This window comes from Sciurus vulgaris, assembly GCF_902686455.1.
Source record: "Sciurus vulgaris genome assembly, chromosome: 2".
NCBI classification, from domain to species: Eukaryota; Metazoa; Chordata; class Mammalia; order Rodentia; family Sciuridae; genus Sciurus; species Sciurus vulgaris.
In genome coordinates this window covers 160,798,883-160,825,819 of record NC_136462.1, presented here as the reverse complement: position 1 = coordinate 160,825,819, position 26,937 = coordinate 160,798,883, and the positions used below count along the sequence as shown (strand labels likewise).

General features: G+C 38.7%; 2 protein-coding genes across 4 annotated transcripts in view; both read left to right on the top strand.

Annotated features, from left to right (window-relative positions):
- Positions 1-6,145: 6,145 nt before the first annotated feature.
- Positions 6,146-10,436, top strand: PET117 (PET117 cytochrome c oxidase chaperone). Its single transcript, XM_079127538.1, has 2 exons — positions 6,146-6,349; positions 10,273-10,436. Exons 1-2 carry the CDS (start codon positions 6,254-6,256, stop codon positions 10,420-10,422), a joined length of 246 nt encoding a protein of 81 aa, XP_078983664.1. The 5' UTR covers positions 6,146-6,253; the 3' UTR covers positions 10,423-10,436.
- A 309-nt stretch (positions 10,437-10,745) lies between these two features.
- Positions 10,746-26,937, top strand: part of KAT14 (lysine acetyltransferase 14) — a 34,296-nt gene continuing 18,104 nt past the window's right edge. For all 3 annotated transcript variants that reach the window (XM_079127536.1, XM_079127535.1, XM_079127537.1), the window contains exons 1-4: positions 10,746-11,005; positions 12,927-13,045; positions 17,396-17,517; positions 24,913-25,094. In XM_079127536.1, coding sequence (XP_078983662.1) covers positions 10,747-11,005; positions 12,927-13,045; positions 17,396-17,517; positions 24,913-25,094 — 682 coding nt within the window. In that variant the 5' untranslated portion in view covers position 10,746. The remainder of the gene's footprint in view (positions 11,006-12,926; positions 13,046-17,395; positions 17,518-24,912; positions 25,095-26,937) is intronic.

Sequence of the window (26,937 nt, the reverse complement as noted above, 5' to 3'; positions counted from 1 at the left end):
GTATAAAATAGCCATGAGTGTATGTTGATATAAATAAGTGATTGAGTAAATTTATAAAAGGGAGAAGAGACAAATTTTCTTCGTAGAATTCCAAATTAGTTATGCTGATACATTATTGAATTCACAGCAATTAGTCCTGGTGCTGGAGGAAAAACTGGCTGTTTGGGATTTACTAAGAGAATGTCTATCGTCTTCAGTATGTCACCTTCTCTGTCAGTTGGTTTTCAGTCACTGTAACAAATACCCAAGAAACTTATAATGAGAAAAGTTTCATTTTAGCTGAGAGTTTTAAGAGTTTTCAGGCCATGGTTGCTTGACCCTGTTTTTTTGAGCCTGTGATGAGGAAGCACATCATAATGGGGAGTGTGAGGTCAAACAAGGCTGTTCACCTCATGGCTAGGAAAAGGCAGAGGGAAAAAGTCAGGGAAAGAGTAGAGACTACTAGGGTCCCATTATCCCCTTCAGGGCAGTGGCTGCAAGATCTACCAGTAGGCCTCACCTCTTAAAAGTTCCACCCCCAACCCCAGTGCCAAGTTGGGGAACAAACCTCTAACATGGGCCTCTGAAGGATATTCCTGATCCAAGTAATAGCACTACGAGATTTTCAAGGGTAGTTTTGACTACATATTTTTTAAAATTTTTGCTTGATATGTGGAGGGTTGCCTTTATAGCCTCAGCCTGAGGAAGATGGGATTCAAAGACATTGGCCACGGGTGGAGGCTACTACAGGGCCATCTGCAAGGAAAAGCTTATTTGCTTTTATATTTTATTTATTTACTTATTTGTGGTACTGGGCACTGAACTACAAGGACATTCTCCCTCCAAGTTACATTCCCAGCCCTTTTTAGTTTGAGACAGGGTCTCACTAAATTGCCTAGGCTGGTCTTGAACTTGTGATTCTCCTTCCTCAGGTTCCTGAGTAGCTGGGATTGCAGGTGTGCACTCTTGTTTGCTTTTTAAATGATCATAATGGTGCCTTAGGGGGTGCCATGTGATATGATGTTTCTGTAATCATTTGATACCAAGATGGAAACATTTACAGGAAAATCAGTCACTAATGCCAATGCTGCCGACACCCTCCACCTTCTTCCCAAACAAACCCCCCACCTCCTCTTTCTCTCTCAGCCCTGCCCTATATAATCATTGCCTTCTAGTCATTGCCTCATGCCTCTGCCCTCACCTGTTAAGTTCATGCCCACTGTGGATTCCACCTTAAACCTCTTTCTCCCTCAGAATACCTTCCAGTGGAGTACTAATGATCACTATTCTCTAAGACAGAGGTGACTTGAAACCCATCTCTTCCATAATCACTACAAGGACCTGGCCCTGATTCAGGCCCAAATAACGTAAGCCAAATTACACATTTCAGTGGCGAGAGCATTTTTCAAGTCCCCACCCTGTGTGAGGGAAGGTGGAACAAGCATTCTGTGACCACACTGTTCAAACACAGACGAGGGGGGGGGGGGGGGGATGAATGTGTTCCCTCCTCTTACTTTTCTATTTTCTTTTCTTACCACTGAGCTACATCCCCAGTCCTTTTTTATTTTGAGACAGTCTCACCAAGTTGCTAAGGCTGGCCTTGAATTCATGATCCTCCAGGCTCAGCCTCTGAATTGCTGAAATTACAGGCAAATGCTATAGCACCTGGCTTAATTTTCAATTCTTGATTCTTCTCAAGCTCTGTACTGTTTGATGTTGCTTCTTACTTAGAGGAAGCTGAAGGGAGAGAATGAGGGTAGAATGCTGATGTAACATGCTATTGTAATGGATATTGGAACATCCATTGTTCCCTGCAGGAGAGCAGTGGTTACTCTGGGCACATCCTGGTTGATCCAGAATTAAGAGGGGCATAAACTGACATGATCTAGATGCCAAGACACTAGAATAAGCCCAGGTATGTCTGTAATCCCAGCTACTCAGGAGGTTGAGGCAGGAAGATTGCAGGATCAAGTCCAGCCTAGGCAATTCTTTTTTTTTTTTTTTTTTTTGGGTGGGGGGAGAAAACTAGAATAAAGGCAGATACACAAGGTTCAGAAATTCTGACCTAAAATTATACTAAATCAGCCATATTTCCTAATCTTTGTCCCACCCAGTCAACATAAAAAAGGATAGTATTTGCATAGCTTGCTGAGATCAAACTTGAGGAACCTTGAGGAGTTTCAAGGCTAATAATTACATTTTTTTCACATGATAGTCTTATGAAAAGGAAAAACAAAAAGGTATATAATTACAAGATGAAAAGGAAAAAGTATTGAAGGAGATTTAAATATCAAATTTGTTTACATTTTCCTGACATGATATTTCAAATGAAAAACTAGAACTTGCTTTTTAAAGTTTAATGGTTTTTTTTATATCACGTTTTATGTTTTTTTCTATTTTCTTTTTTCTGTTTTGCAATACCGGGGATTGAACCCAGGGGCATTCTACTACTGAGCTACATTCTCAGTCCTTTTTGAGACAGGGTTTCACTAAGTTGCTGAGGCTAGCCTTGAACAGCAATTACAGGTGTGTGCCCACAGCACATGACTTCTTGAATTTGTATTTAAAGGATCTAACAACAGTTTTCTTCCATGAACAATGTAATACTGTTTTTTTCTTTTCTAATACTGTGAGTGAATTTCGAATGCAATTGAACTTAGTCTCACCTAAGACTAAGATCATCCTAGACTTAGGTTTTACAATTTTTAGAGTTTATGTGGTGCAAAAGTAATATACATTCAGTAGAAACTGGGATTGGGGATTGAACCCAGACCCTTCCATATGCTAAGTATGCAATCTACCACTAAGCTATGCCCCCAGCCCCCAATTTTGAACTTTGATCCTTTCCCACGCTAACAATTTGTAAAGTAATCCTCTCCCATGATGGTGGGAGGGCAGCAAGGCACAGCTCCTAGTGACCCACAGGATCATAAGGGAGACAACTGATCCTCGATGGTGGGCTACATGGCTAAACCAGGATATTTGTTTGGTAGGTGAGGTGTATTTGGTATTTTTCGATTTAAGATGAACTTATTGGTACCTAATCCTATTGTAAATTGAGGAACATCTATATTTTGAAACAATGAAACTCTAATTCACAACTTGGGCAAGCACTGTCAGAGGGATCATACTGGGATCCCACCAAAAGTCTATTCAGCTACAAACTGATATTTTCAGAACATGTGATTTGAAGGATTCAGGGCCACCATCCACAGCAGAAGAGAGAGGAGCCTTCCTTCTGCCCTCCCTCTTTCTTCCCCCACCTCCTTCCTGCAGGGTTGAGGGGGTCTAGGTCTTCTGACTCCCAGGAAGTCACTGGCGTCAAGGTTCCTACATGCCTAATCACCACATGCCTGACTTTGGTGCAGTCATACTATTAATTACCCATCTCAACTAGTGCACCGAAAAGGAAAAAGACGTTATTCTCCCTACAGTACAGAGGAGGAAACTGAGGCTCAGAGAAGTAAGAGATTGTCCCCAAATTATGCAGCATGTGATCAGCTGCATTAAGTCAAAAATTCTACTTACCAGTGTCTTGCTGTAGAGCTTTGCTTGCTCGCAGAGGCCAACTTCTGATAACAACATCCAAGCTGGAGGACTGCAGCAATTTTCCTGCTTGAAGGGAGGCTTGCAAGACACAAACATAGAATCTTGAAAGGCACATTTCTCTAAAGTCCATTTTCAGGTGAGCAAATAGCATTCCCAGAGGGCAAATGCTATTATTTGTGAATCTATCAAGTGACTGCGTTTTCCCCCCCCCCTTTTTTCTTCTATTTATCCATTCCCCCTTCTATCACCTGTGTGTCTAGTCATATCTTTTTCTCTTCTTCTCTTCCTGGTTTGCAACGGCCATCTTCTTGCTGTGTCCTTACATGGTAGAGAGAATAAATCCTAGTTTCTTTCTCTTCTTAAATGGACATTAATCTCATCATGTGGCTCTACCTTCAAGACCTCACCTAAACCTAATTAGCTTCCCAAAGTCCCCACCTAATACCATCCCTTGGGTGATTAGGTTTTGAACATATGAATTTTGGGGGGGGGGGGCACAGCATAACATTTGCTACTTGTCAACTATCTTTTTTGCCTGTTTTATTGTGATTATTTGATACACCAGATTGTTTTCCTTCCATGTGTTTAGTTGCTTGAGGGATGGAGGGTTACCTTGAATCCACTCCTCCTGGCACATTCCCAATTTGTTGGAAGAAGGAAAGTAATCAACACAGAAAAAAGCTGATCACCAAGTCTGGACTTTTCTCTTTGAAGACATATTCATTTATTCATTCATATTCAACTTAAAGAAACACTTTAAGTTTTCCCAGAAAATTATTTTTACTCTAAAACACTATATGCTTAAAAAATGTACTTAGACTAGATGGAAATTATTTGAATCGGAAAAAATTACTCTTCAATGCTTGATGGTATGCAGACACTCTCTCAATTCAGTAATTTAAGTGACAGTAATCATACAAAAATCCTGCTTAAGCTTATAAATATTTAAACAGATAATCCACTTTTTAATTTTCACTCAGTTCACACAGAAATGATTTTTTAAAAGAAGAGTACTTTTCAAGAAGATAAGTTGAAAACTCAAAACAGAATGAGAAATGTCATCTAATGCTCTGATATATATCCTAAGGACATGCATCTCTGTTGAACCCTCACTGATCTACATTGTGGGATCTACCACAAGTAAAGAGCAGTCAAATATAATTTTTATTTCCTTAGATAAATATGTAAATATACTCTAAGTTAAACTGGTTCTCATTCCAAAGTTCATTAGGGATGGAGCTTCATTTTCCAATTTAATAGTACATTCTTCTCAAGCTGCAAAAAAAAAAAAAAAAAAAAAAAATGCTGTGGATGGAATGACATTTGAAAAAAGTATCTTTAAAATTTTTAAAACTATATTTCAATATTTGCCCCATACCATTTATGCTCATGTTATAGAACCTGGAAAAGTAACACACTATGAACACAGATGAATGTTGGAGAAGACCTTGGGTGATGCTAAGCAAGACCTACCCCTAATCAATATGGTATATAACTATTTCCACAGAAAGAAGCTCTTTCAATATGCATTTTAGTGGGAAAGACTAATTTAATGCTGAACATGCCTTTATGGACTGCACTATCAGACCCTTAAAAGGTTTCTGGCCCATGCCTGTAATCCCAGTGACTTGGGAGGCTGAGACAGGAGGATGGAAAGTTCAAAACTCGCTTCTGCAATTTAGCGAGGCCCTACCTAAGCAACTTAGCCAGACTCTGTCTCAAAATAAAATAAATAAATGAATAAATAGGACTGGGGCTATAACTCAGTGGTGAAGTGCTCCCAGGTTCAATCCCCAGTACCAAAAAAAAAAAAAAAAAAAAGTTTCTGGGCGGACATACCGCTTTCTCCTAGAATAGTGGAAAACGATGCCTTGCTTAGTTCTTACGCTACATTCTGTCATTTATTTTCCTAGTAATATGAGCATAGGGAATCCTGCATTACTGACACAAAAACTAAGGCTTCCTTAGTTTAAAAGTGATTCCTTAAAGATTATGCGGGCAGCTAGGGTCAGGGCAAATCTCTCATCAGGAGGTGTGGCTGCCCAGTTAGCATGCTGTTTCTCCACTTTTCGATTTTAAGAAAACTCGGAGCTTGACCGGTAGCTCCACCGTGTCAAGATGAAGAAAGGTGACTGTATCTACTACTTTTAATTATGGGTCCTTAAGAATAAACTCCCCGACTCTCACCCGCGCCCCTGGAGCAGCACAAACAGTGGTGGTGGCCTCTACTCCACAAAAGGGCAACAACGGGCTATGTTTATGTGAGGTATCCAGCAAAGCACCTGGGTCAGCCAGATGGTCAGAATGTAGGAGCGGAGTCAGCATGCGACTCCAGTGTCAATCCCGGACCCTCTAGAAATACCCCAGGCCTCTGGAGGCAGGTGGACAAGACCGAGCTCAGGCATGGAATCCCCGGACCTGGTAAGCTGCTGGGGTCACCTTTGGGTCGGAGCTTTTTGTAATTTGAATCGGGGGTGTCTTTCTGCCAGGCGGGTAGGAAGAAGGTCCCTCCAGTCACAGGGCGCTCGTTAAGTCACTCAGCGAGTGGAGCAAGGGCGCCTCTCGGTGCTCGGCTCTCGATTGCTTGCGCCTGGAGGCGGGCAACACACAAGAACTCTGCGCTCGAGGTGTCAAGCCTGGCCCGAACCGGCAGCGACGCGCGCTCGGCGGTGGCCCCGGCGCCTGGGGCTGGCGGGAGAAGGAGGCCGCGGCGGCTTACGCGGGGATGTCGAGGAGCTCGAAGGTGGTGCTGGGCCTCTCGGTGCTGCTGACGGCGGCCACGGTCGCCGGCGTGCACCTGAAGCAGCGGCAGGACCTGCAGGTCGGTGTCACGTGACCGTCCCTTCCGGGGCCCGCGGGCAGCAGCCTGGGGCCTCTGGTGGGCTCTGCCCGCGTGGCCAGCTGCGCGCCCCACGTCTGTGCCCCTGCGCCCCGCCTCTGGGCTCGGCGGTGGCGCGCCCCGCATCCCCACGCATTCGCGGCCGCGGGTCTGAGGCCACCCCGGCCTACGGCGCCCGCGGCCGTGCAACCCCGCCGTCCTGGCGAACCTGCTGCTGGCCAGCGCCTGGGCGCCCGCTCGCTCCAAGGGGGTTTTCCCGCGTGCCCAGCAGTTGTGTTTTCAGCTCACAGCCAGCTCGCAGTGATGCGGTCTTGTCAGCATCCCGCTTGGGCCGCTGGAAAGTGCAAGACAGAGAAGGGGTTTCTTTGGGGCGCCTTCAGCAAGTTACCCGCCTCTCCCCACCCGTCGGGCACAGGTTGGTGCTAAAGCGTAAGGCAGTTGAGGCTAAAGATTTTATCCCACGATAAAGCTGGCTCCCCCTCACCCACCCACCTTCCGTGCCTTTGGCCAAGGTAATTTGATGAGATATTTGTAATTTTTGCTTAGGTGAATCGTTTGCTATGGACAATGTAGATTCTGGGAACGATAAAGATACTGTCCTCCAGTTATCTTTTTGGTACTGGTATTTCTGGAGATAAATGTGACTTAACTCATCCGTGACTGAGCATCTGTTCTCTCTCTCAGTTTGTATTTTCTTTGTCAAGTTGGCAAACCTTCAATGATTGAGCCATCACTCTATGCCAGGCACAGCACTAGGTACTTTGGGAATACAAAAACAAGGAAACAAACGCTCCAGAGTCCATAAATAATTTGGAACAGTGCTAAATATTGTAAGCAGGTCATTGTTGAACTTTCAAGTAACATTTTGTCAGGTAGTTGAGTAGAACCTAGTTTGCCAAGGGTGGAAGTAATGATCTGAATGAATCAGAGTCAACAGTCTTCTTAATTTACTTGTCCAATGTTTGGACTATTCTGTGTGGTTGGTATACAGAGATGAAGCAGATGAAGTCTTTGTCCTGAGTGTTCACAATCTGGAGATTGGAGGAAAGAAAGCTTGTAATGGCACAAGAATTTTGAGGTGGGGTTGGGATGACCAATGATGGAAAGGCACAGAAGACATTAGAGAATTGGGATTGAAGTATGATTACAAGAAGGTAGCTTTTGGAATAGAGGCAGGGTACTTCTTCTGTAGAAGGAAAAGATGATGATCCTGAGAAAGTTGAAATGGAGTAGAGGATGGAATGTCAAGGTAATCCTGAGGTCAGTGAAACTAGTAGGTTTTGGAGAGAATGGGGTGGGGATGGGTTAGAGCTTTGTCCTGAACCTTAGCTATGCATCTCATGTTCCTGAGAAGTTTTTACAATATGAGTAAGGTTTGGGCCTCCACCCCAGACCAGTTGCAGTCTTGTGAGAATGAAAACTTGGTTTAGGTGTGTTCCAAAAGGCACCCGGAGTGCTTTAATACACACCACTAGAATTGAGAACTACTATATTAGAGAATGGAAAAGTGGAAGAACAGAAAGACTTAGTTATTTGAAGTTAGAGATGAAGAAAAGATTGATCTGTTTTTATATCCAGAACTTCACTAGGGACTTACTTTCTAGCAATGGGAAAGAGTAGGACAAGAAGGACATGGTAGGTTTGTTGGAAAGTTCTGAAGAAGAAAGAAATTGAATGACTGGTGTTTCCTGATTGAAGTCTACCACATACTAGGCTCATGTTCAGTACTCATCATTAATCCTCACAGTAACCTGCAGAAACCAAGTACAGATAGTCCCTAACTTATAGCTCTTTTACTTAAAACTTTTTTACTTTACAGTGATGGGAAAACAATATGGTTTGCACTCAGTAGGAACTGTACTTCAAATTTCAGTATTTTCCCAGGCTAGTGATAAGGGACTGTGATCCTCTCTTTAGATGCTGGTCAGTGGAGCAAACCACAGCTCCCGGTCAGCCACACAGTAATGACTACAGATAGTACTGTGGTGCTAAGCTCTAATGTTTGTTTGGTGGGTTAGGTGTATTCAACACATTTCAACTTCTCATATTTTCAACTTAGATGCGTTTATCAGGATGTAACCCTATCGTAAGTCAAGGAGCATCTGTAGTGCTACATGAACCAGAGTTCAAGCTGTCAGAGTTGTGATAGTGAGGAGGTCTGAGGTGATAAGGGAGGGGTTCTTGAGTAATTTAAGTGTAACTCACAGGGAGGATGTATGAAGCCGTCACCTGGAGAAAGATAGCAGATGATGGAATGGAGAGCAAGATCAGAGCATGTGCTGATATCTCTGAAAAAGGAGATGAGAACCTGGGAGGTAGATGTGGAAAGCCCACCCAGCTAATGGTGTGGGCTTTGGGGGCAAAATGTATCGATGTAATGGGGTTGGTTACAGGTAGACCTGGGATGGGGAAAGTGGAGTAAGCACCTCTGTTTTTGTCTCAGTGGGGATTTAAGAAAATCCAGTATCAATTGAGTTATCAGTCCTGGGACTCTTAAATTTCCCAACTGTCTCATAATAGCAAATTAAACTTTAGGTCTGGAAGACATCCAGAAAAATAAAACAAACAAACAAAAAAAAACTAGGTGAATTTTTAAAAATAGATGATTTTTTTTTAAATAAACCAAACATACTCAGGCCCCTCCCCCATTAATTCTATTTTTAAAAGCTGCTGTTAACTTATTAGGGGGCATGTGTCTCAGTAGTAGAGCACTTGCCTAACATATTCCAGATCCTGGGTTCAGTTCCCAGCACCACAAAAAACAAAACAGTAGAAATGACAGCAACAAAAAAATGCCTTAGCGCCTTATTGATAAGTATTTTGTGAGCTATAAATTATAAAATATTAGTTAATAGTAATGACTGAATTGATATTTTAAAATGTCTCAGCTGAGCATAGTGGTGCATGCCTATAATTCAGGCTACTTGGTAGGCCAAAACTGGAGGATGACAAGTTCAAGGCCAGCCTGAGAAACTTAGCAAGACCCTGCCTAAAAAATGAAAAGGGCAGAGGGTGTAGCTCAGTGATAGAGCACCCCTAGTTTCAGTCCTCAGTATCCCACCCTCCCACACACACATACAAACATAGACAAAAATCTCATCTTAGTTACCAGGTCCACATTCTGAAATTTCTCCTGTCTTTTTAGTGCCTATTAAGGTAACTACTGTTGATAGGCCTTATTTTTTTCCTCTAGAAGTAGTTATTCTTTTAGAAAACTTTTCTTTGTTACATAATTGATTAGTAATTTTGTATAATTTCTCCCTTTTCATTTTATATACTAGAAGTTCAGTTCTTTATGTTTATTATTTTGTTTTTGTGGTGCTGGGATTGAACCCAACAGTTTGTTCATGCTAGGCAAAATACTCTACCAACTGGGCTGTATCCGCAGCACATAATCCAGTTCTCTGTTTTCTTGTACCTAAATTATTAAGAGGATTTGTTCAGATTTCAATAATCTTTCTTTTTTTTTCTTGATAATTATTATTCATCTAGGATAACTATTAATAGGAAAGTAGTTCAGAATATTATTGTAATAACTCAGCAAATTTTTAAAGAATCATATATCCATTAGGCTTTTAAAATTCAACATAGTTCCCTTTTTTTGTTTGTTTTTGTTTTTTCTTTTCTGTTATTTCCCATTAAATTCTCCGTACTTCATGTTCAGGAATATCTTAAAATGTGGAAAGAAGTCATTTCAGTAATGATACTATCGTGCACTCCCAAATTTATCTGATGGTTTCTTTGTTACACTTTACATTTGTACAGAAAGTTAAAATAGTAATTGGGTATTTGGAATCTGAACATTTTAAGTGTATTTTGGTAACACTGTTATTTGGATTTTAATGGCACAAGAATGGGAACCACCTGTTCAGGGTGTTACTGAAATCTGTTTCTTTCGTTTTTAGAGGCTTCGTGACGGAGTGATCAGAGATATTGAGAGGCAAAATCGAAAAAAAGAAAACATTCGTCTTTTGGGAGAACAGATTATTTTGACTGAGCAACTTGAAGCAGAACGAGAGAAGATGTTATTGGAAAAAGGATCTCAAAAAACATGACTTTAAACGAATGTGAAATATTAATGGGACAGAGCACTGAGACTATGTGTGTTTTGTGTGTGTGTTGATGGAGAATAGCTTAGTGAGATCTTCACCCTTCTTGTGACTGTCCTTTTAAACTTGATGAAATAAAGGACAGTGGATCCTATACCCTAAATGACTGCTTTAAGAATCCCCTATGTTTGAACAAAGAAGTTGTGGGCAGACACTCTCTGAAAAGTTTCTGCCTGTGTGATTCTGGTAGAAGCCCCTGTACGTTACGTTCAGTGTCCAGAGTTCAGAACTGTTACTGAAGAGCACTTTTGAACTTGTGAGAAGGAAGGTATGGATAGTAACATCCACCTCAGTAGTTTGATAAGTCGACACGATGACGAAGCAACAAGAACATCTACCTCAGAAGGGCTGGAGGAGGGTGAAGTGGAGGGAGAGACTCTCCTGATTGTGGAATCAGAGGATCAGGCATCCGTGGACTTATCTCACGACCAGAGTGGGGATTCCCTCAACAGCGATGAAGGAGATGTGTCGTGGATGGAGGAGCAGCTGTCTTACTTCTGTGACAAGTGTCAAAAATGGATACCGGCCAGTAAGGAGCTTCTTAATTCGTTTGTTTGTCAATCCTGTGTGAAGGTTTATTTTTCCAACTTGTGAAAGATACATGAATGTGAACTAGATCTAAATAAAAGGATAATTATTACATTTTTAAATTTAGTTGATCAAATACAAGTTTATATAACACATAGACACATTTTGTACTAATAAAAATTGTTGCCAACCACTATTCCATTGTTAAATTAATATTCTTGATGGTGACCCAATAAAAATTGGAAAATTGGAAATCCTGTGTTACTGAAGGAATTAAGCCACATTTTTCTAACAAGATTATGTTATGGGTTGAGGCCCAAATTCTAGCCCAAGTGTAGAATTAAAGTTCAAATCAAAACCATTACTATGGTATATTTGATTTATGTGGAAAACGATCATCTGTTAAAGTGAGGTTAGAATTAGCAGGTTGAAGGTATTTAATGCCCTTTTCTAGGACCAGTCTTATTTCCCACTTGCAGTTCTCTTTTATCTGCTGGAGAGAGTTATGCACACACATCTTGAAGTTTTCAGCTGCCAGCTTCTTTACTCCTGGGCTTTGCCAACCATCATACAATTTGCCAACCATCATACAATTCATACCAAAACAGGATTTTTCCATTAGGCAAGAAACTAGAAAAGACATGCTGGAGGAATGCTTTGTGTAAGAGAATTCATAACTAAGTGAAAATTATATATTACACATACATTTATGTACACATATACATACATGTTGTATGTATAATATATAAATTTTATGTATAGTGAAGAATCATTTTCTGGTATGTGGATATGTTTCTGATTAAAGTAAATTCAACTTTTCAAATTAACAATTGTTATTAGTAAGTTAATAGTAATGTCTTCACAAAAGACAAACCAGAATTTACAATTTCTTAGCTGGCTTTTGTTTCTGTGCTGTCTGTTTATTAATGCAGAATTGTGTCCTGAATATCTCGGCGGCTGTTTGTCCTTACAGGGTAAATTTTAAACACTCTTTGTGGTCAGGCCCCTCTAATTTCTTCAGCCTCTTTTATCCCCCACATAAACAGAACTTTATTGTTAGAATCAACTTTTCATTCTCCACAAACAGTTCTTTCTTACCCCTAGGACTTTGCACATTTTTGTTTCCTTTCTGGACTATGTGTCCAAGGGTATATGCCCTCCCACCCCCCAGACCCAAGGCACTACTCTGCCTGGCCAATTTCTAGTTTCTCTTAGTGGCCCAATATACCTCTCTTTTTCCAAGTAGCCTGACTCCCTTTTGTGTGCCCTCTTACTGCCCTATGGTGCACATCATGTTCCACTCCTGTGGTTTTCAGGTCCTACAAAGCATTATCACCTAGGGAAACAATGTAGAAGCCTGGGCTCTACCTCGTAAACTGATTGATTTCATTTAGGGAGACCTAGGCACAGTTAGAAAAGTCTCATGTCCCTGAGTGGTTCTGATGCACCGTAAAAAGGGAAAAGCACCGTGCTGCTGGGATTACCTCTTGCCTATTTTCTCCTTTGTGGCCCTTCCAGATTTGTAAACCCGTGACAGCAGGTGCCACGCCTTTGTGGTTCCTAGCCCAGTGCGTGGCAGATTGTGGGAGATAGATGTTTTTTTGAACTTTAAAGGGACCCGCCTAGAGGAGTCCAGGAATGTAACAATTGGAAAATCCAGTTAGAGCAATCATACCTGCTTTTCCAGTACCTTTCTCCTAAAAGTTAAGGATCCATAGATCCTAGTAGGGGTGTATATCTGATGTTAGAAGAATAAAACTCTTCCCCCTTTCCCAGAGCCATCTTGTTATTGTGGGTTGGCTGATTAAAAAAAAAAAAAAAAAACTCAGCAAACTTAGAAATCTAGTTGACAAACTGATTAAAAGTTTGGGTTGCTTGTGCTCTAGATAAACCTGTGATGTGACTTTTTGTTTTTCTCCTAGGTCAGCTGAGGGAACAACTCAGTTACCTCAAGGGTGATAATTTTTTTAGGTTTACTTGTTCGGATTGCTCGGCAGATGGCAAGGAACAGTATGAGAGGCTGAAGCTGACATGGCAACAAGTGAGTAAAAAGCTCTTCTCTAGAATTCATCATGTTGGTCCTCCAGAAATTTCTTGGAAAGAATATTCAGAGCAAGGAACATTTCTATGAGCTTTTGTTGTGTTTTAAGAGATACTATTCCGTTCACAATGAAAATCGATATGAATATGTGGACAGAGGAATTCTTGGTTAAAAAAAAAATACTTGCTGTTAATTTAGTAAACTGGGTTTGAGATTCTTGAAAATGTCACACAATTTTGTGTATATCTATCACCAAACTCTGATTTTAATTGAAAGTGCAGTTTACATTTTTCTTATAGCAATTTTTAGAACAGCAAAACCCATAGGTTGGCTACATTGGAAATAGATTTGGAAGAAGTAACGTGACTAGATTGCAAACACCATTGTAACCCAGCCTTTCTGCATTTGAATTCAGATTTTTTTTTGTTGGTGAATATTTAATGTCTACTTTTAACCATCTCCAATACCAGCACTTTAATCCAAGCCAACTATAACCTGAGTAATAGCTTTAAAAAAAATTTTTTTTGTAGTTGTAGGTGGACAGAATGTCTTTATTTTGTTTATTTTTATGTGGTGCTAAGGATCAAACCCTCACACGTTAGTCAAGCACTTTGCTACTGAGATACAGCCCCAATCTTGAGCAATAGCTTTTTACTGATCTCTGACTTATATTAATTTTTTTGGTTTTGTTTTGGTATCGATATTTATATGTAATAAGCAACCAAGGTATAAACAATGTTTAAGTTCAAAAAAATGTGTTTTTGTGCACATGCATTTGTGTGTGTGTGTGTGTTTTGTTTTTTTGTGGTGCTGGGGTTCAAACCTGGGCCCTGCCTATGCTAGGTAAGCGCTTTACTGCTGATCTGCACACCTAGCCCTCAGTTTTGATGTTTATTTAACAAATACTCAGTCCCTGTGGTGAACCAAGAACTTTTATAGATCTCCATTGCTGTGAACTATGTGAATGAGACCACAAAGCCTACTGTCCTCAGGCAACTGACATTCAATATTTACTTTAGATAATAAACAGATAAACATGATAATTACCCATAGCACTTACTGCTTTGAAGAAAATAAACAGAATGATGAGAAGGTTTTAAATTATACCATTTTGGCCTTTAAGTGTTCCTTGTAAATTGTTGCCATAGCAGCCTGAGACTATTATCTTAATTACCAGTACTTTATTAGAATATCTCATGAAATCTGTCACTGGTGAATTTAGGAAACCTTTTTTGACTTGCCCTCCCACCAAAAAAAATTTATATACATATATAGATGTATGTATGTATATATGTATATATACATAAAAAAAGAAGTTTGAACTGAGGATATAAGGATATAATCACATGAATATTGAAATACTTTTCTCAAAGTATACATGGGATATCATATGTAGGCAAAGTCATGTTAATATTAATGGAGCAGATTCATATTTGGCTGACAGTAGCTTCTCAAAAAAGCTGTAAATGGAAGAGGAGCAAATAAATGTAATTTGTCATTTTTGAGAATGTGGGTTTTCTGTGGAGGTTGTTTTAAAAAGAAAAGCTAGCTTTTTTATTATATTCCTCAGAATATATAATATTGGCTCAATTTGCATATTTAAGCAGCATCACTTGAAAAATATTTTTTCACTTCCAGAAGAATATCAATGGTGAATAATTTGCTGGTAGGATGAACTGACAATTTAGGTCACACACATGGTTCTCAGCAAACTACTGACCAGTGTTTCTAGTTGCATCTGAAAAAGCCTATCTTTCATCAAAGACCTGAAAGAATCACTTGGTCTTGAATAACTCCATTGATGTCTCCAATACTTAGAATATTAGAATCTGGACTTTCTCTTTTTTAAGTCTTAAACTCTGATTTATCAAAGTAATAAGTAGGCCAGGCATGGTGGTACATGCCTGTAATTCCAGCTTCTTGGCAAATTGAGGCAGGAGAATCATAAGTTAGAGGCCAGCCTGAGTAACTTAGCAAGACCTTATCCTAAAATAAAAAAATAAAAGACTGGGGAGGCAGGGCTGGGGTTGTGGCAGAGTGCTTGCCTAGCATGTGTGAGGCACTGGATTTAATTCTCAGCACCACATAGAAACAAAATAAAGGCCCACTGACAACTAAAAAATATTAAAAAAAAAAAAAAAAAGACTGGGAAGTAGCCCAGTGATAGAGCACCCCTGAGTTCAATTCATAGTACTTGGGGGGAAAAAAAGTAATAAATAGAAATGCTTGTAACAAACAGCATTTTGTTTGTATTATAAAATATCAATAGTAAAGAGGTCTGGTTTCTGAACCAAAAGGCCCTTTCCCTCTATACCTTTTCTTCCTTGGTGACTCTTGTGAACAAGTTTGATACATAGAAGAAACTTTATCAAACATTTAGGAGGGAATGGGGCATTTTTGCATTCATGTACTAGAGACTCATGGCACAGGTGAAGATATCATGATCTGGGCTCATTTTTTTCTGGGTGTTCTTCAACAGTTAGTTCCTGTGGCACTGCCAATTCTGAGGTAGGCCTTGGGGATAGATACCTTGATCCACAAGGTTGGCTTCATTACTGATGAGCTTGGTCTGGTACTGTGTGATTAGAAGACTAAACTGGAATTCATTCTTTTGGATCACAAATTCCAGAAGTGATAGAGAAACAGGTCCTTTATATATTAGGATGTAGTTTGTACAGTAAATAATAAGTGATGATAGTGAAAAATTATTTTCCAGTAAGTATGTGAACTTAACTTGTAAGTCATTAAATATCAGACATATGGAAAAGTACTGGAAATAAAATAACAGACACATATCTATCTTTGAGATTACCAGTGAATACATGTTTCTGAATACTCTTGTATTCTGAGAGTGGGCAAAGCTCATTCCATAATTAAAGTATTTATTGAACATCATCCATCTTCAGAACTTTTATCTTCTCAAATTGAAACTTCACATTCATTAAACAAGTCTCGATGGGTATTAACTGTTGAAAGGAAGTAATTTGTAGGCTGATGTGGATCAAATGCAAAATTAAGAGGAAGACTTTTTTTTTTAATTGGTTCTTTTTTTTAAGAGAAAGACTTGAAAAATCTATTAATGGGGTGAGTTGTATAGTAGACTGTCTGCAAGTTGTGTGTTTAAGGATGGGAGAAATTGAAACTCAGTGAGATATTAGAATTTCTGAGCCTATTTGGTTTAGACATAACTTTTCTCATAGAATCATTGGGAATTTAATGCTGTGAATTCAGATGTTGGGGGCATTAATTGCAGTTTATCAGACCCCTAAAAGCTGAAGGATTCTCCTGTAGAAAGAAGGGTTATTTAAGAAATTTTTTCTAGATTCTCTGTCCTCTTTTCTGTTCCTTTGGCCCAAAATAAGTTATAGTTATTATTAGGCAGAAAACATGGTTTTGAATATCTTATACAGTTTTGTCCATGTTCATAAAAGTATATATATAAAGCATCTACATAAGTGTAAGTGCAAAGAAATGTGCGTATGGAGCTGGGATTGAACCCCAGGCCTTGCCCATACGAGGCATGCACTCTATCACTGAGCAACATCCTTAGCCCCTAAAAGTGTTTATTTCTTGATGGTGAATTTCAAGTGATTTTTACTTTCTTCTTTGCTCTTTTCTGTGTTATTAAAGTATTTTACAATGATCATGTGTGATTTATATTTCTGGTAAATAGCTCGCTGTTCAGGGCCATGAATCCTGTCTGTAAAAATAACTAGATTAGGAGTTTGCACACTGAGCTCTGGGGGTGACTTGGATCCCTCCGTGTGTGGGCTGAGCAACCAGGCCTTTTTAGTTCTCTGCCTTTTGTGTAATGGGGATTCCATTTGAAGGAAGGTTTCCACAGCTTACAAATGGCTAAATCACTGAGTAGATGACCTCTAACAATTTTCAGCTCTGAAATTCTGATAATTTTGTTTTTGCCCCATAAAGATCATTGAAAAGTATATATGCAGGGGTGATTTTCAAAATATTTTATAAATGGTAGCATCATTAGTCAGAAAATGCTGACTGGAGTAGGAACATGGCTGGCCAGTAGTTAACCCTTTATTTAGAACTGCACTGTGTAGTGGATGGGATGCTTGCAGCAATGCCTGTTCATCAACCCTCTGTTGTAACTCAGCTTAGCTATGCATCTATGTGTGTAACGCTGCTTATGATTAAAAGATTAATGATATCTTACAAAAGCAAAAAAGGAAAAAATTCTACATCCAGAATATTTCAAGGTATCGTCCTTCCCTTGTTCCCCCATTCCTATCATTCCTACTCAGAATTTAAAACAATGCTTTTCCCCCTTCAAGGTTAACATCCCTGATCATGCTCATCTCCCGGCTTCTCTTTCATTTGTTTCAGGTTGTCATGTTGGCAATGTACAACTTGTCTCTGGAAGGAAGTGGACGTCAAGGTTATTTCAGGTGGAAAGAAGATATCTGCTCTTTTATTGAAAAGCATTGGACTTTTTTACTAGGGAATAGGTAATGTGATTTTAAAAAATCTTATGCTTAAATGGTGTATAAAACAAATATATATGATTTGAGACAGCCTAATGTAGCCCTGTTAGAGATTTATAGTATTTATTCCTGGCAATTACAAAGAATTTTTGAATTCCAGATTTTTTTTGTTGTTTACTTTTTTGTAGGGTAACCAGGGATTGAACTCAGAGGCAATCAACCACTGAGCCACATCCCCAGCCCTATTTTGTATTTTATTTAGAGACAGGGTCTTACTGAGTTGCTTAGCGCCTTGCTGTTGCTGAAACTGGCTTTGAACTCGAGATCCTCCTGCCTCAGTCTCCTGAGCAGCTGGGATTACAGGTGTGTGCCACTGTGCCCTTCTGTTATTTACTTTTTTAAGTTAGAAAGACTTGTTTATGAAAAATCAGTAGAAGTATATGCTATAAAATTATGGGCTTCCATAGTTCTCTCTTTCAACTTCTGGAGGAAAGTGTTGGTTTCTACCAAGCATGATATTTCTGAAGAAATAATTAGAATGTTAAAAAAATTAAGGGTTTTATTAAGTGGGGGCTGCTCAAGAGGTGGAGGAGTAAGTTTTTAACTTGGAGAAATGGGATTGTTATGTCCTGTTAAAATCAATGACTTACAGGTCAGAAGAAAAAAGGTAATGGCAGTTATTTCCATTGCTCTTAATTGAGTCTTGTATTATTAGTATTTGTTTTTATTAATTTGGAAAGGTAAAAACTCTTGTATGCTTCTTGGTATTTGTATTGCTTAGCAAAGTTTGAGTGCATTAACGTGCAAATGGTTTACTCCTTAATTACTCTTTTTATAATTGTACTTTAATTTTTGCTGGAGAATGTACCTCCTTTGGTTCATCAGACACAGGGATGAGCATCTGCCTTAGGATGCACAGGCCCTGAAACCATTTGTTAAAGGTCTGTGCCAATTTAACAAGGATTTTATTACTATTAGGGACTAGTAAATTTGCTACTTACTTTGGTGAATTTTGTTTGAGATTCTGATTGTGTCTGAAGTCCTGTACAAGATTCTTGTATAGTTAGCTGGGTTTGATGGCACATACCTATAATCCTAGCAAGAGGCTGAGGCAGGAGGATTGCAAGTCCAAAGCCAGACTCAGTAACTTAGTGAGGCCCTAAACAACTTAGCAAGACCCTGTCTCAAAATAAAAAGGGCTGGGAATGTGGCTCAGTGTAAAAGATCCCTGGGTTCAATCCCCAGTACCAAAAAAAAATCTTGCATAGTGAGGTCAGTGTAAACATGACAAAGCTTCTGATAAACTTCCGGTCAAAGCTGGGAATTGTACTTGTCCTTATTAGACTCACCACAGCCTCTTTTTCCTTGAGTGTTGAGTTATCAGTTTGGCTCAGGTTACTGAGGGGAAGGGAAGGCAGTAGAAAGGAGGAGTGCCCTCTGAAGACTTGCTGTGAGAAAAAAAATAGAATAAACTCAGAACATTTTACAAAACAGGGTTATTTTAGTTATTGAGTTTTTCAGTGCTGAGAGAAGAACTGACACTATGACTAGCTCTTTCTCATAAGGAAAGAAACTCTTGTCTTAGTTTAGTGCTTTAGCACTATTTATGGAACTTAATATACCCCATTTATAAGGGACAAGAAAGGGAAAAAACTGGTAAAATTAGATGTTGGAATTTTTTCATATCTCTTGAGGGCTGTTCTATTTAGTGGATTATCTTCTGGAAAAAAATTGGATTTAAATAGCCTGTTCTTAAGAATATTGTCAGATTTTAATAGAAGTTGTTCAGTTTCATTTGTTCTTTTCCAGAACATGATCTGAGAGGAATCAGCTAAAGCTTTTTTTCTTATTAACCTTCCAGTGAAAGGCATTCAATACTCTCCAGCTTCTATGTAGTTTAACATTAAACTAGTGGTATTTGTCTACATTGGTATATCACTCAAATTATTATTTATTGAATTTTCCTATTTAAATTCAGTCACTGATCTGGACATGGTGGCACATACCATAATCCCAGCAGCTCGAGAGACTGAGACAGGAGGATGGCAAATTCACAGCCAGCCTCAGCAATTTAGCAAGGCCCTGAACAATTTAGCAAGACCCTATCTCCAAATAAAAAGTATACAAGAGCTTAATTACTACAGGTTAATTGCCCCATTGTGTATGTGATTATTTAATCTACTTATACAATCCTGCCTTGAATTCTTGTAGAGGGTATAGTTTTGATTACTGAAGAATAGTTTGAATACTTCTCTTATCATATTTCACTGATTTTAAGATGCATAATTTTTCACATTTTTTGACATTTCTGATAGCTGGATATATCTTACAGCTTAAGATATCTTATATCTTGATGGTATATCATAATTTAAATTGGTAACCAACTCTTTCACATTTGTACATAAACTGGTGTGTCTTAAAGTCAATGAATGTTAGATTTAATGAAATGCGATAGACTACATTCATATGAATTACAATTCAAAACACTAAGAAGGGTCCTGGGAAAATGTTATAGGAAGCACCAGAAATTTGTCTCCCCACCTAGGCATTCTACAATTGCATTTATAGAATCTGTTTCTGATAACTATTTTGGAACTATGGAGTCTAATGAAGTCTTGCAACTTCTAGGGGAAGACTTGGACAATAAATTGTGATTTATTATGGTCAATTTTAGTTCTTAGCAGAGTAGCAGCTACCCATCTGCCACCTTTAGCCCTGGTATAGGGAGCTATGCACTTGTATTGTTTGTTTTATTTGTTTTGTTTGGTACTGGGGATTGAACCCTACTAGGAAACTTTACCACTTAGCTACAGCCCTAGTCCTTTTCATTTTTTATCTTGAGCAGGATCTTGCTAAGTTACTAAGGCTGCCTTTGAACTTGAAATCTTCTGCCTGGGCTTCCTAAGTTTCTGGGACTACAGTGTATACTCAAAGGAATTGAAAGCAGGGCCTCAAAGCTATGTTCACACTCATGTTCATAAAAGCATTATCACAATAGCTAAAATGTGGAAGCAACACAAATGTCCATTAACAGATGAATGAATAAGCAAACTTGGGTATATACATACAATGAAATATTATTCAGTCTTTTTGTTTATTTTTAATTTTGAGACAGGGTCTTACTAAGTTGCATAGAGCTTCACTAAATTGGTGAGGCTGGCTTGGAACCTGTGATCCTCTGCCTCAGCCTCTGGAGTAGCTGGGATTATATGCCTGCACCACTGCACCCAACATTATTCAGTCTTAAAAAGGAAGGGAATTCTGGCACATACTACAACATAGATAAACTTTGAGGACATTATCCTCGATGATATAAGCCAGTCATAAGAGTACTGTATGTTTCTACTTATGTGAGGTAGAGTAGTGAAAATTGTAAATAAAGAAAATAAAATGGTGGTTGTCAGGGTCTGGGGAGAAGGACAGAGGGGAGAATTGGGAGTTATTTGTTTAATGGGTATTGGATTTGTTTTGCATTATAAAAAAGAATGTTGAAGCTGGGTGGTTGTGATGGTTGTGGAGGCTAGAAGTCTGAAATCAAGGTATTGGTAGGGTTAGTTCCCTTTGAAGGCTGTGAGGGACAATGTATTCCAGGTCTCTTTCCCAGCTTTATTAGCCTCAGGCAATCCTTGGCTCGTAGATAGCTTTCCCCTTCTGTCTTCACATCGTCTTTCCTCTGTACACGTGTCTCTGTGTCCAAATTTCCTTCATGAAGCCACCTGTCATATTGGATAGTATCCATCCTAATGACCTCATCTTAACTTGATACTCCTGCAAAGACACTGTTTTCTCATTCACAGGTCCTAGGGGTTAAGACTTAAACATCTTTTTGTTGGGGGTGGTAATAATTCAATCCATGACAGCAATCCTTAACTTTATGAACATTTAAGTTATTTCAGCTTTCCCCCATTTAAATCAAACTTGTAAATTTTCTTATGTGTACATGTTCTGTATTTTTGAGGTTAGAAAATTTCTGAGGTCAGAGGATGCACATATTTTGGATATAAATTATGAAAGTAACCTCTTGAATGTATACACCAAGTTTACTCCCACTAAATGGATCAGTGCTCACTTCCTAAACTTCTATCAACAACACATTAGTTTTTAAAATCACTTGAGTCTTTGTCAGCTTTTTGTTTATTTATTATGATAACAAAACAACTAAATGTACCATATTACCTTTAAAAAAATTTTTTTTTTGGGGGACCAAGGACTGAATCCATGGGTTTAATCTTATACCCATCATTAAACATTTACCATTAAGCCACATTTCTAGTTCTTTTTATTTTTTGAGATGGAATCTCCCTGAGTTGCTTAAATTAAGATCTGGCTAAATTGCCAGGGCTAGCCTCAATTTTATAATCCTCCTGCCTCAGCCTCCTGAGTCTCTGGGATTACAGGTGGTCACCTCCATACCTAGCCCATTTTAGCCATTTTTAAGTGTTGCAGTTAAGTGGTACTAAGAATATTCATTGTTATGCAACAGATCTGCAGAGCTCTTTCATCTTGCAAATCTGAAACACTGTATCAGTTAAACAACTTTCCTTTCTCCCTGCTTCTTAGCCTCTGATAATCATCATTGTACTTTCTGTGAATCTGACTTTTCTAGGTACCTCAGAGAAGTGGACTCATACAGTTTTTCTCTTTTTTATGACTGGCCTTATTTCACTTAGCATACTGTCCTCAAAGTTTGCCCATGTTATAGTCTGTAGTAGGATTTCCTTCCTTTTTAGAATATTGTGTGTGTGTGTGTGTGTGTGTGTGTGTGTGTGTGTGTGTACATGCAACTTTATATATTGGGGGTTGAATTCAGTGGTGGATGTTTCACCCTTTACCACTGAGCTACATCCCCATCCCTTTTTATTTTTTATTTTGAGACAGTCTTGTTAAGTTGTCCAGGGTGACTGCAAACTTGGAATCCTCCTGCCTCAGCCTCCAGAGTTGCTGGGATTACAGGTGTGTGCTACCACATCCACCTACATACAATATTTTGTTTATTCATTCATCCCTACTTGGACATTTGGGTTTCCTCTGTCTTTGTTGATCCTTTTTGAGAAGCTGAAAAATTCATTTCTCTTTCTAACCTTACTTGGTAATTCTAACACTCCAACCTCCAATTATCTGTTGGGCAAAGTGAGGTTTGGGGACCCCTGAGGCTCAAGCCATCCATTCTTAGGTGTTATTCAATCAAAATGGCATATGTAGAACAGTGGTCCTTAAGCTTTTTGATCTCAGGATCCCTTTACACCTAGACATTACTGAGGATATCAAATAGTTTTTGCTTATGTTGATTATAGCTTTTGGTATTTTCTGTTTTAGAATTTGAAGCAGAAAATTTTAAAATATTTATTAGCCTGACTTAGTGGTTCAAGCCCGTAATCCCAGCAATTTGGGAGGCTGAGGTAGGAGGATCATAAGTTCCAAGCCAGGCTCAGCAACTTGGCAAGACCCTCAGCAACTTGTTGAGACCCCACCTCAAAATAAAAAGGGCTGGAGATATAACCCAGTGGTAAAGCAACCCTGGATTCAATCCCCCAAACTCCTCCAATTTTTAAAATTAATTCATTTATAAAGAATAATAACTAAAATATTTCTTGTTAACATATTTTTGTGAAAAATATTTTCCAAAACAAAAACAATACCAAAAAAAGTCACATTGTTTCCTATATTTACTGGTCTCTTCAATGTCTGCCTTGTAGAAGATGTATTGTGTATTGAATATCATGACATGCCTTTGCTGGAAAACTACTATACACTTGAAGGCAAAAACATCTTAGTTTTGTTATGAAAAGAATTTTCATCTAATATATTCCTGACAGGCTTTGCCCCCAGGGGTCTCAGGGCCTCATCTTGAGAATTACTGGTACAGCCAAGTCACTGAGTAATTTTGGGTCAGTCATTTTGAAGGCGTGATATTTCACGTCTTTTTCTTGTTGTTTCTTGAAACCATGATGGCCAAATTAGAAAAGCCTTCCTTTGAAAGAATGATTTTTTTTTTTTTTTTTTTTCTTTTTTGGTACCAGGAATTGAACCCAGGGGTGCTTAGCCACCGAGCCACATCCCCAGCCCTATTTATATTTTATTTTGAGACAGGGTCTCACTAAGTTGCTTAAGGCCTTGCTAAGTTGCTGAGGCTGTCTTTGCACTTGCAATCCTCCTACCTCAGCCTCCCAAATTGCTGAGATTATAGGTGTGCACTACCTTCCCAGGCAAAAGAATGATTTTCAAGTGATGGGTGGGGCAAGAAAACAAGTAGAGTGGTTTCTTCCCTGATTTTATTCCTTGGGTGAGACAGAGAGATTTGGAAAGTTTAAAAAAAAAAAAAAAAAAGTAAGATTGTAGGAGAGGTACTCTGGGACCAAGGCTAAGGTTTGAAACTAAGTTGTTATTCTCTCCATTTTAACTTTCCATTACTGTGAAGGAATACCTGACATAGGCTACTTACGAAATAAAGAGAGGTTTATTTTAACTCAAGATTCTCATAGTTTCAAGTCCAAGATTGTATGGCCCTTTGTTTGGACCAGTGGTCAGGGCAGCACATCATGGCAGGATCATGTTAGTGCAGGTGGTCACATCTCAAGCCAGGAGCAGAGAGAGAGAGAAAGAGATCGCACACCTCCAGTGACCAAAGACCCACCTCTTAAAGGTCCATATTACCTCCCAATACCACTATGCTAGGGATAGAGCCTTTACACATGGACTCTGGGTGACACTTATCCAAACCAAAAAACACTAAAGTGTTTATTTAGAATTTCTGGTAGTTCACTTAGGTTTTCAAGATGGGAATAGAATAGTTTCCTTTGAAAGAATTTTCAACAGGAACTTTAATAATTGATCTTTAATGTGTATGTGTTTATCATATATGCTGTCTGTATTTGTGGAGCATACTGTGTAATTTTATTACCATTTTTGTATATCAAAGCAAACTGGAGCAGACTGAGAGAGGCTTCCATCTCCCTGGATAAAATGAGCCATTCACCAGCACTAATGATTAACATATATCATAAACTGCACAGTCTTGGAATTATGCTTGTTGTATGCTTTATTTCTTGAAAGTTGTGCTCAATTCACATGTAAAAGCAGCTTAATTTAAGACTGTAGAATCCTATAGTCATGATGAATGTGATAAGAACTGTTTTACATGCTTTGTTTAAATTCTTTCATTCAATCCTCATAGCAACCTGTGGGGTAAATTCTATTATTCTTATTTCACAGATGAGGAAACTGAGACAGCTGATGGTAGAGTGAGGATTTGAAGTTAGTCAAGACTCCAGAGCTTCTCTCTTAACTCTTATGTTCTGTTTCTTCAACAATAGGGGGGTTCCATAGCATGTCACAGGCTAGGAGGCATACACAGAGTGTATTTGCTATATAATGATCAAACTCAAGTGCTAATAGTTTGTAAATTCTTGGACTCTTTAGGAAAAAGACTTCTACGTGGTGGAGCACAGTAGCAGGTTGCCTCAGCGTGGGAAGTCCTATGTACTTTCGTTCAGGTGCTCAGGAATTTGGAGAGCCTGGATGGTGGAAACTTGTTCATAACAAGCCCCCAACAATGAAACCTGAAGGAGAGAAGTTGTCTGCTTCCACTTTGAAAGTAAAAGGTACCACTGTGAGAACAGCGTAAAAGGTGCAATTCGGAGCATAGCAGGTGTGAGCACAGGAAACAGTCCTGCTTTTACCAGCCATAGCTCATCCGTCTCTGGAGCTACTCCACTTACAGTTTTATGATGACACTGTTCTCATATGCTGTAAATAAATGCTACGTAAAACAACATTTTATCACTTCTTAATCAAGTTACCAGTTTTATAATTTCCTTTGGTGTCTGAAAGGTTCAGTGGTTTCAAACTGTTTTCTTTCTAACTTTTTATTATAGAAATTTAAAAGCATATAGAGGCAAAGAGAATACTATAATACATTTCTTTCACCTTACTCCAACAATAGTAACTCCGTGCCAGGTGCAGGCATGGAGGATCACAAGTTCGAGGACAACCTGGGCATTAGCAAGATCTTGACTCAAAATTAAGAAACAACAACAAAAACACCAGAGTTGGAGATGTAGCTCAGAAGTAGAGCACTCCTGGGTTAAATCCCTATTGCCAATGAATAAATAAATGAATAAATAAATAAATAAGTACATACATACATACATACATCAGCCTATCTTGTTTTATGTAGATCCTGGAACTTTTCCTTGGCCTTCCACCCTCATCCTTGGATTATTTGAAGCAAATCCTAGGCATCAATATTTTATTCTTAAATATATCAGTAGGTATCACTAAGAAATGAGGATTTTTTTCCATTTCATAACCTAACCATAGTTTTACATTTTAAAAAAAATTAATAGTAATTCCTTAGTAGTATACTTGGATCTACTTTTTTTTCTTTTGGCAATACTGGAAATTGAACTCAGGGCCTCATGCATGCTGGGCACACACTCTACCACTGAGTTACATCCCCAGCCCTGCCCCCACTTTTTTATTAATTTTTATTTTGAGGCAGGTTCTCACTAAATTACCTGGACTGGCCTCAAACTTGCAATCCTCTAGGCTCAACCTCTTGAGTAACTGGGATTACAATCATGTGTCATTGTAGCTGGCTGGCTTCTGAGTTTTATTAATCTAAAAATTTTTAATGAGCTTTAAAATTTTTCAACATATAATGGTTAAAAATCAAATAGTTTTGAATTTTTTGTAAAGTCTGAAAGTTTACCCTCTCCCCATTACAGTTTAACTTCCCAGAGTAACCATTATTGTCTCTCACGAATGCTTTTAGAGATTACCTCTGTTATTTTAAGCATTTTTTAAAGCATAAACACTATAATACTTATTCCCCATTTCCCCTCAGTGTACCTTGGACATCTTTCCATTACAATACATATAGATTTACCCGATTTTCCTTTGTTTCATTGATTCTGTTATATGGCTATATGACAATATATTAAGCCATTCCCCTTTTGATGGACATTTTGATTGTTCTGCCCTTTTTTATTCAATTTTTTATTCAATTGTGCTTCAATTGCACAAATTTGTGTAAGTGTACAAATTGCAAACAGTTGCTGTATCAAAGGGCATATTCATTAAAAAATTTTGTCAGTATTATCAAATTACCTCCAAACAACTATCTTAAAACTTATCCTCTACTGGGGCTGGAGTTGTGGTTCATTGGTAGAGCACTTGCCTAGCATGCATGAGGCACTGGGTTTGATTCTCAGCACCACATATAAATAAATAAATAATTAAGGTCCATTGACAACTAAAAAAAAACTCATGCCCTAGTAAAATGTCATGAAAATGCCTATATCCTCATACTTCTGTTGAGCATTATCACACTTTTAATGTTTACCCATGTAATAGGTGAAAGATAATGTTTGCTTAGATTTGCATTTTAATTTTTTCTTAAGAGATATCTAATTCTTTTAGCATAAGGCATTCATCAAACATTTC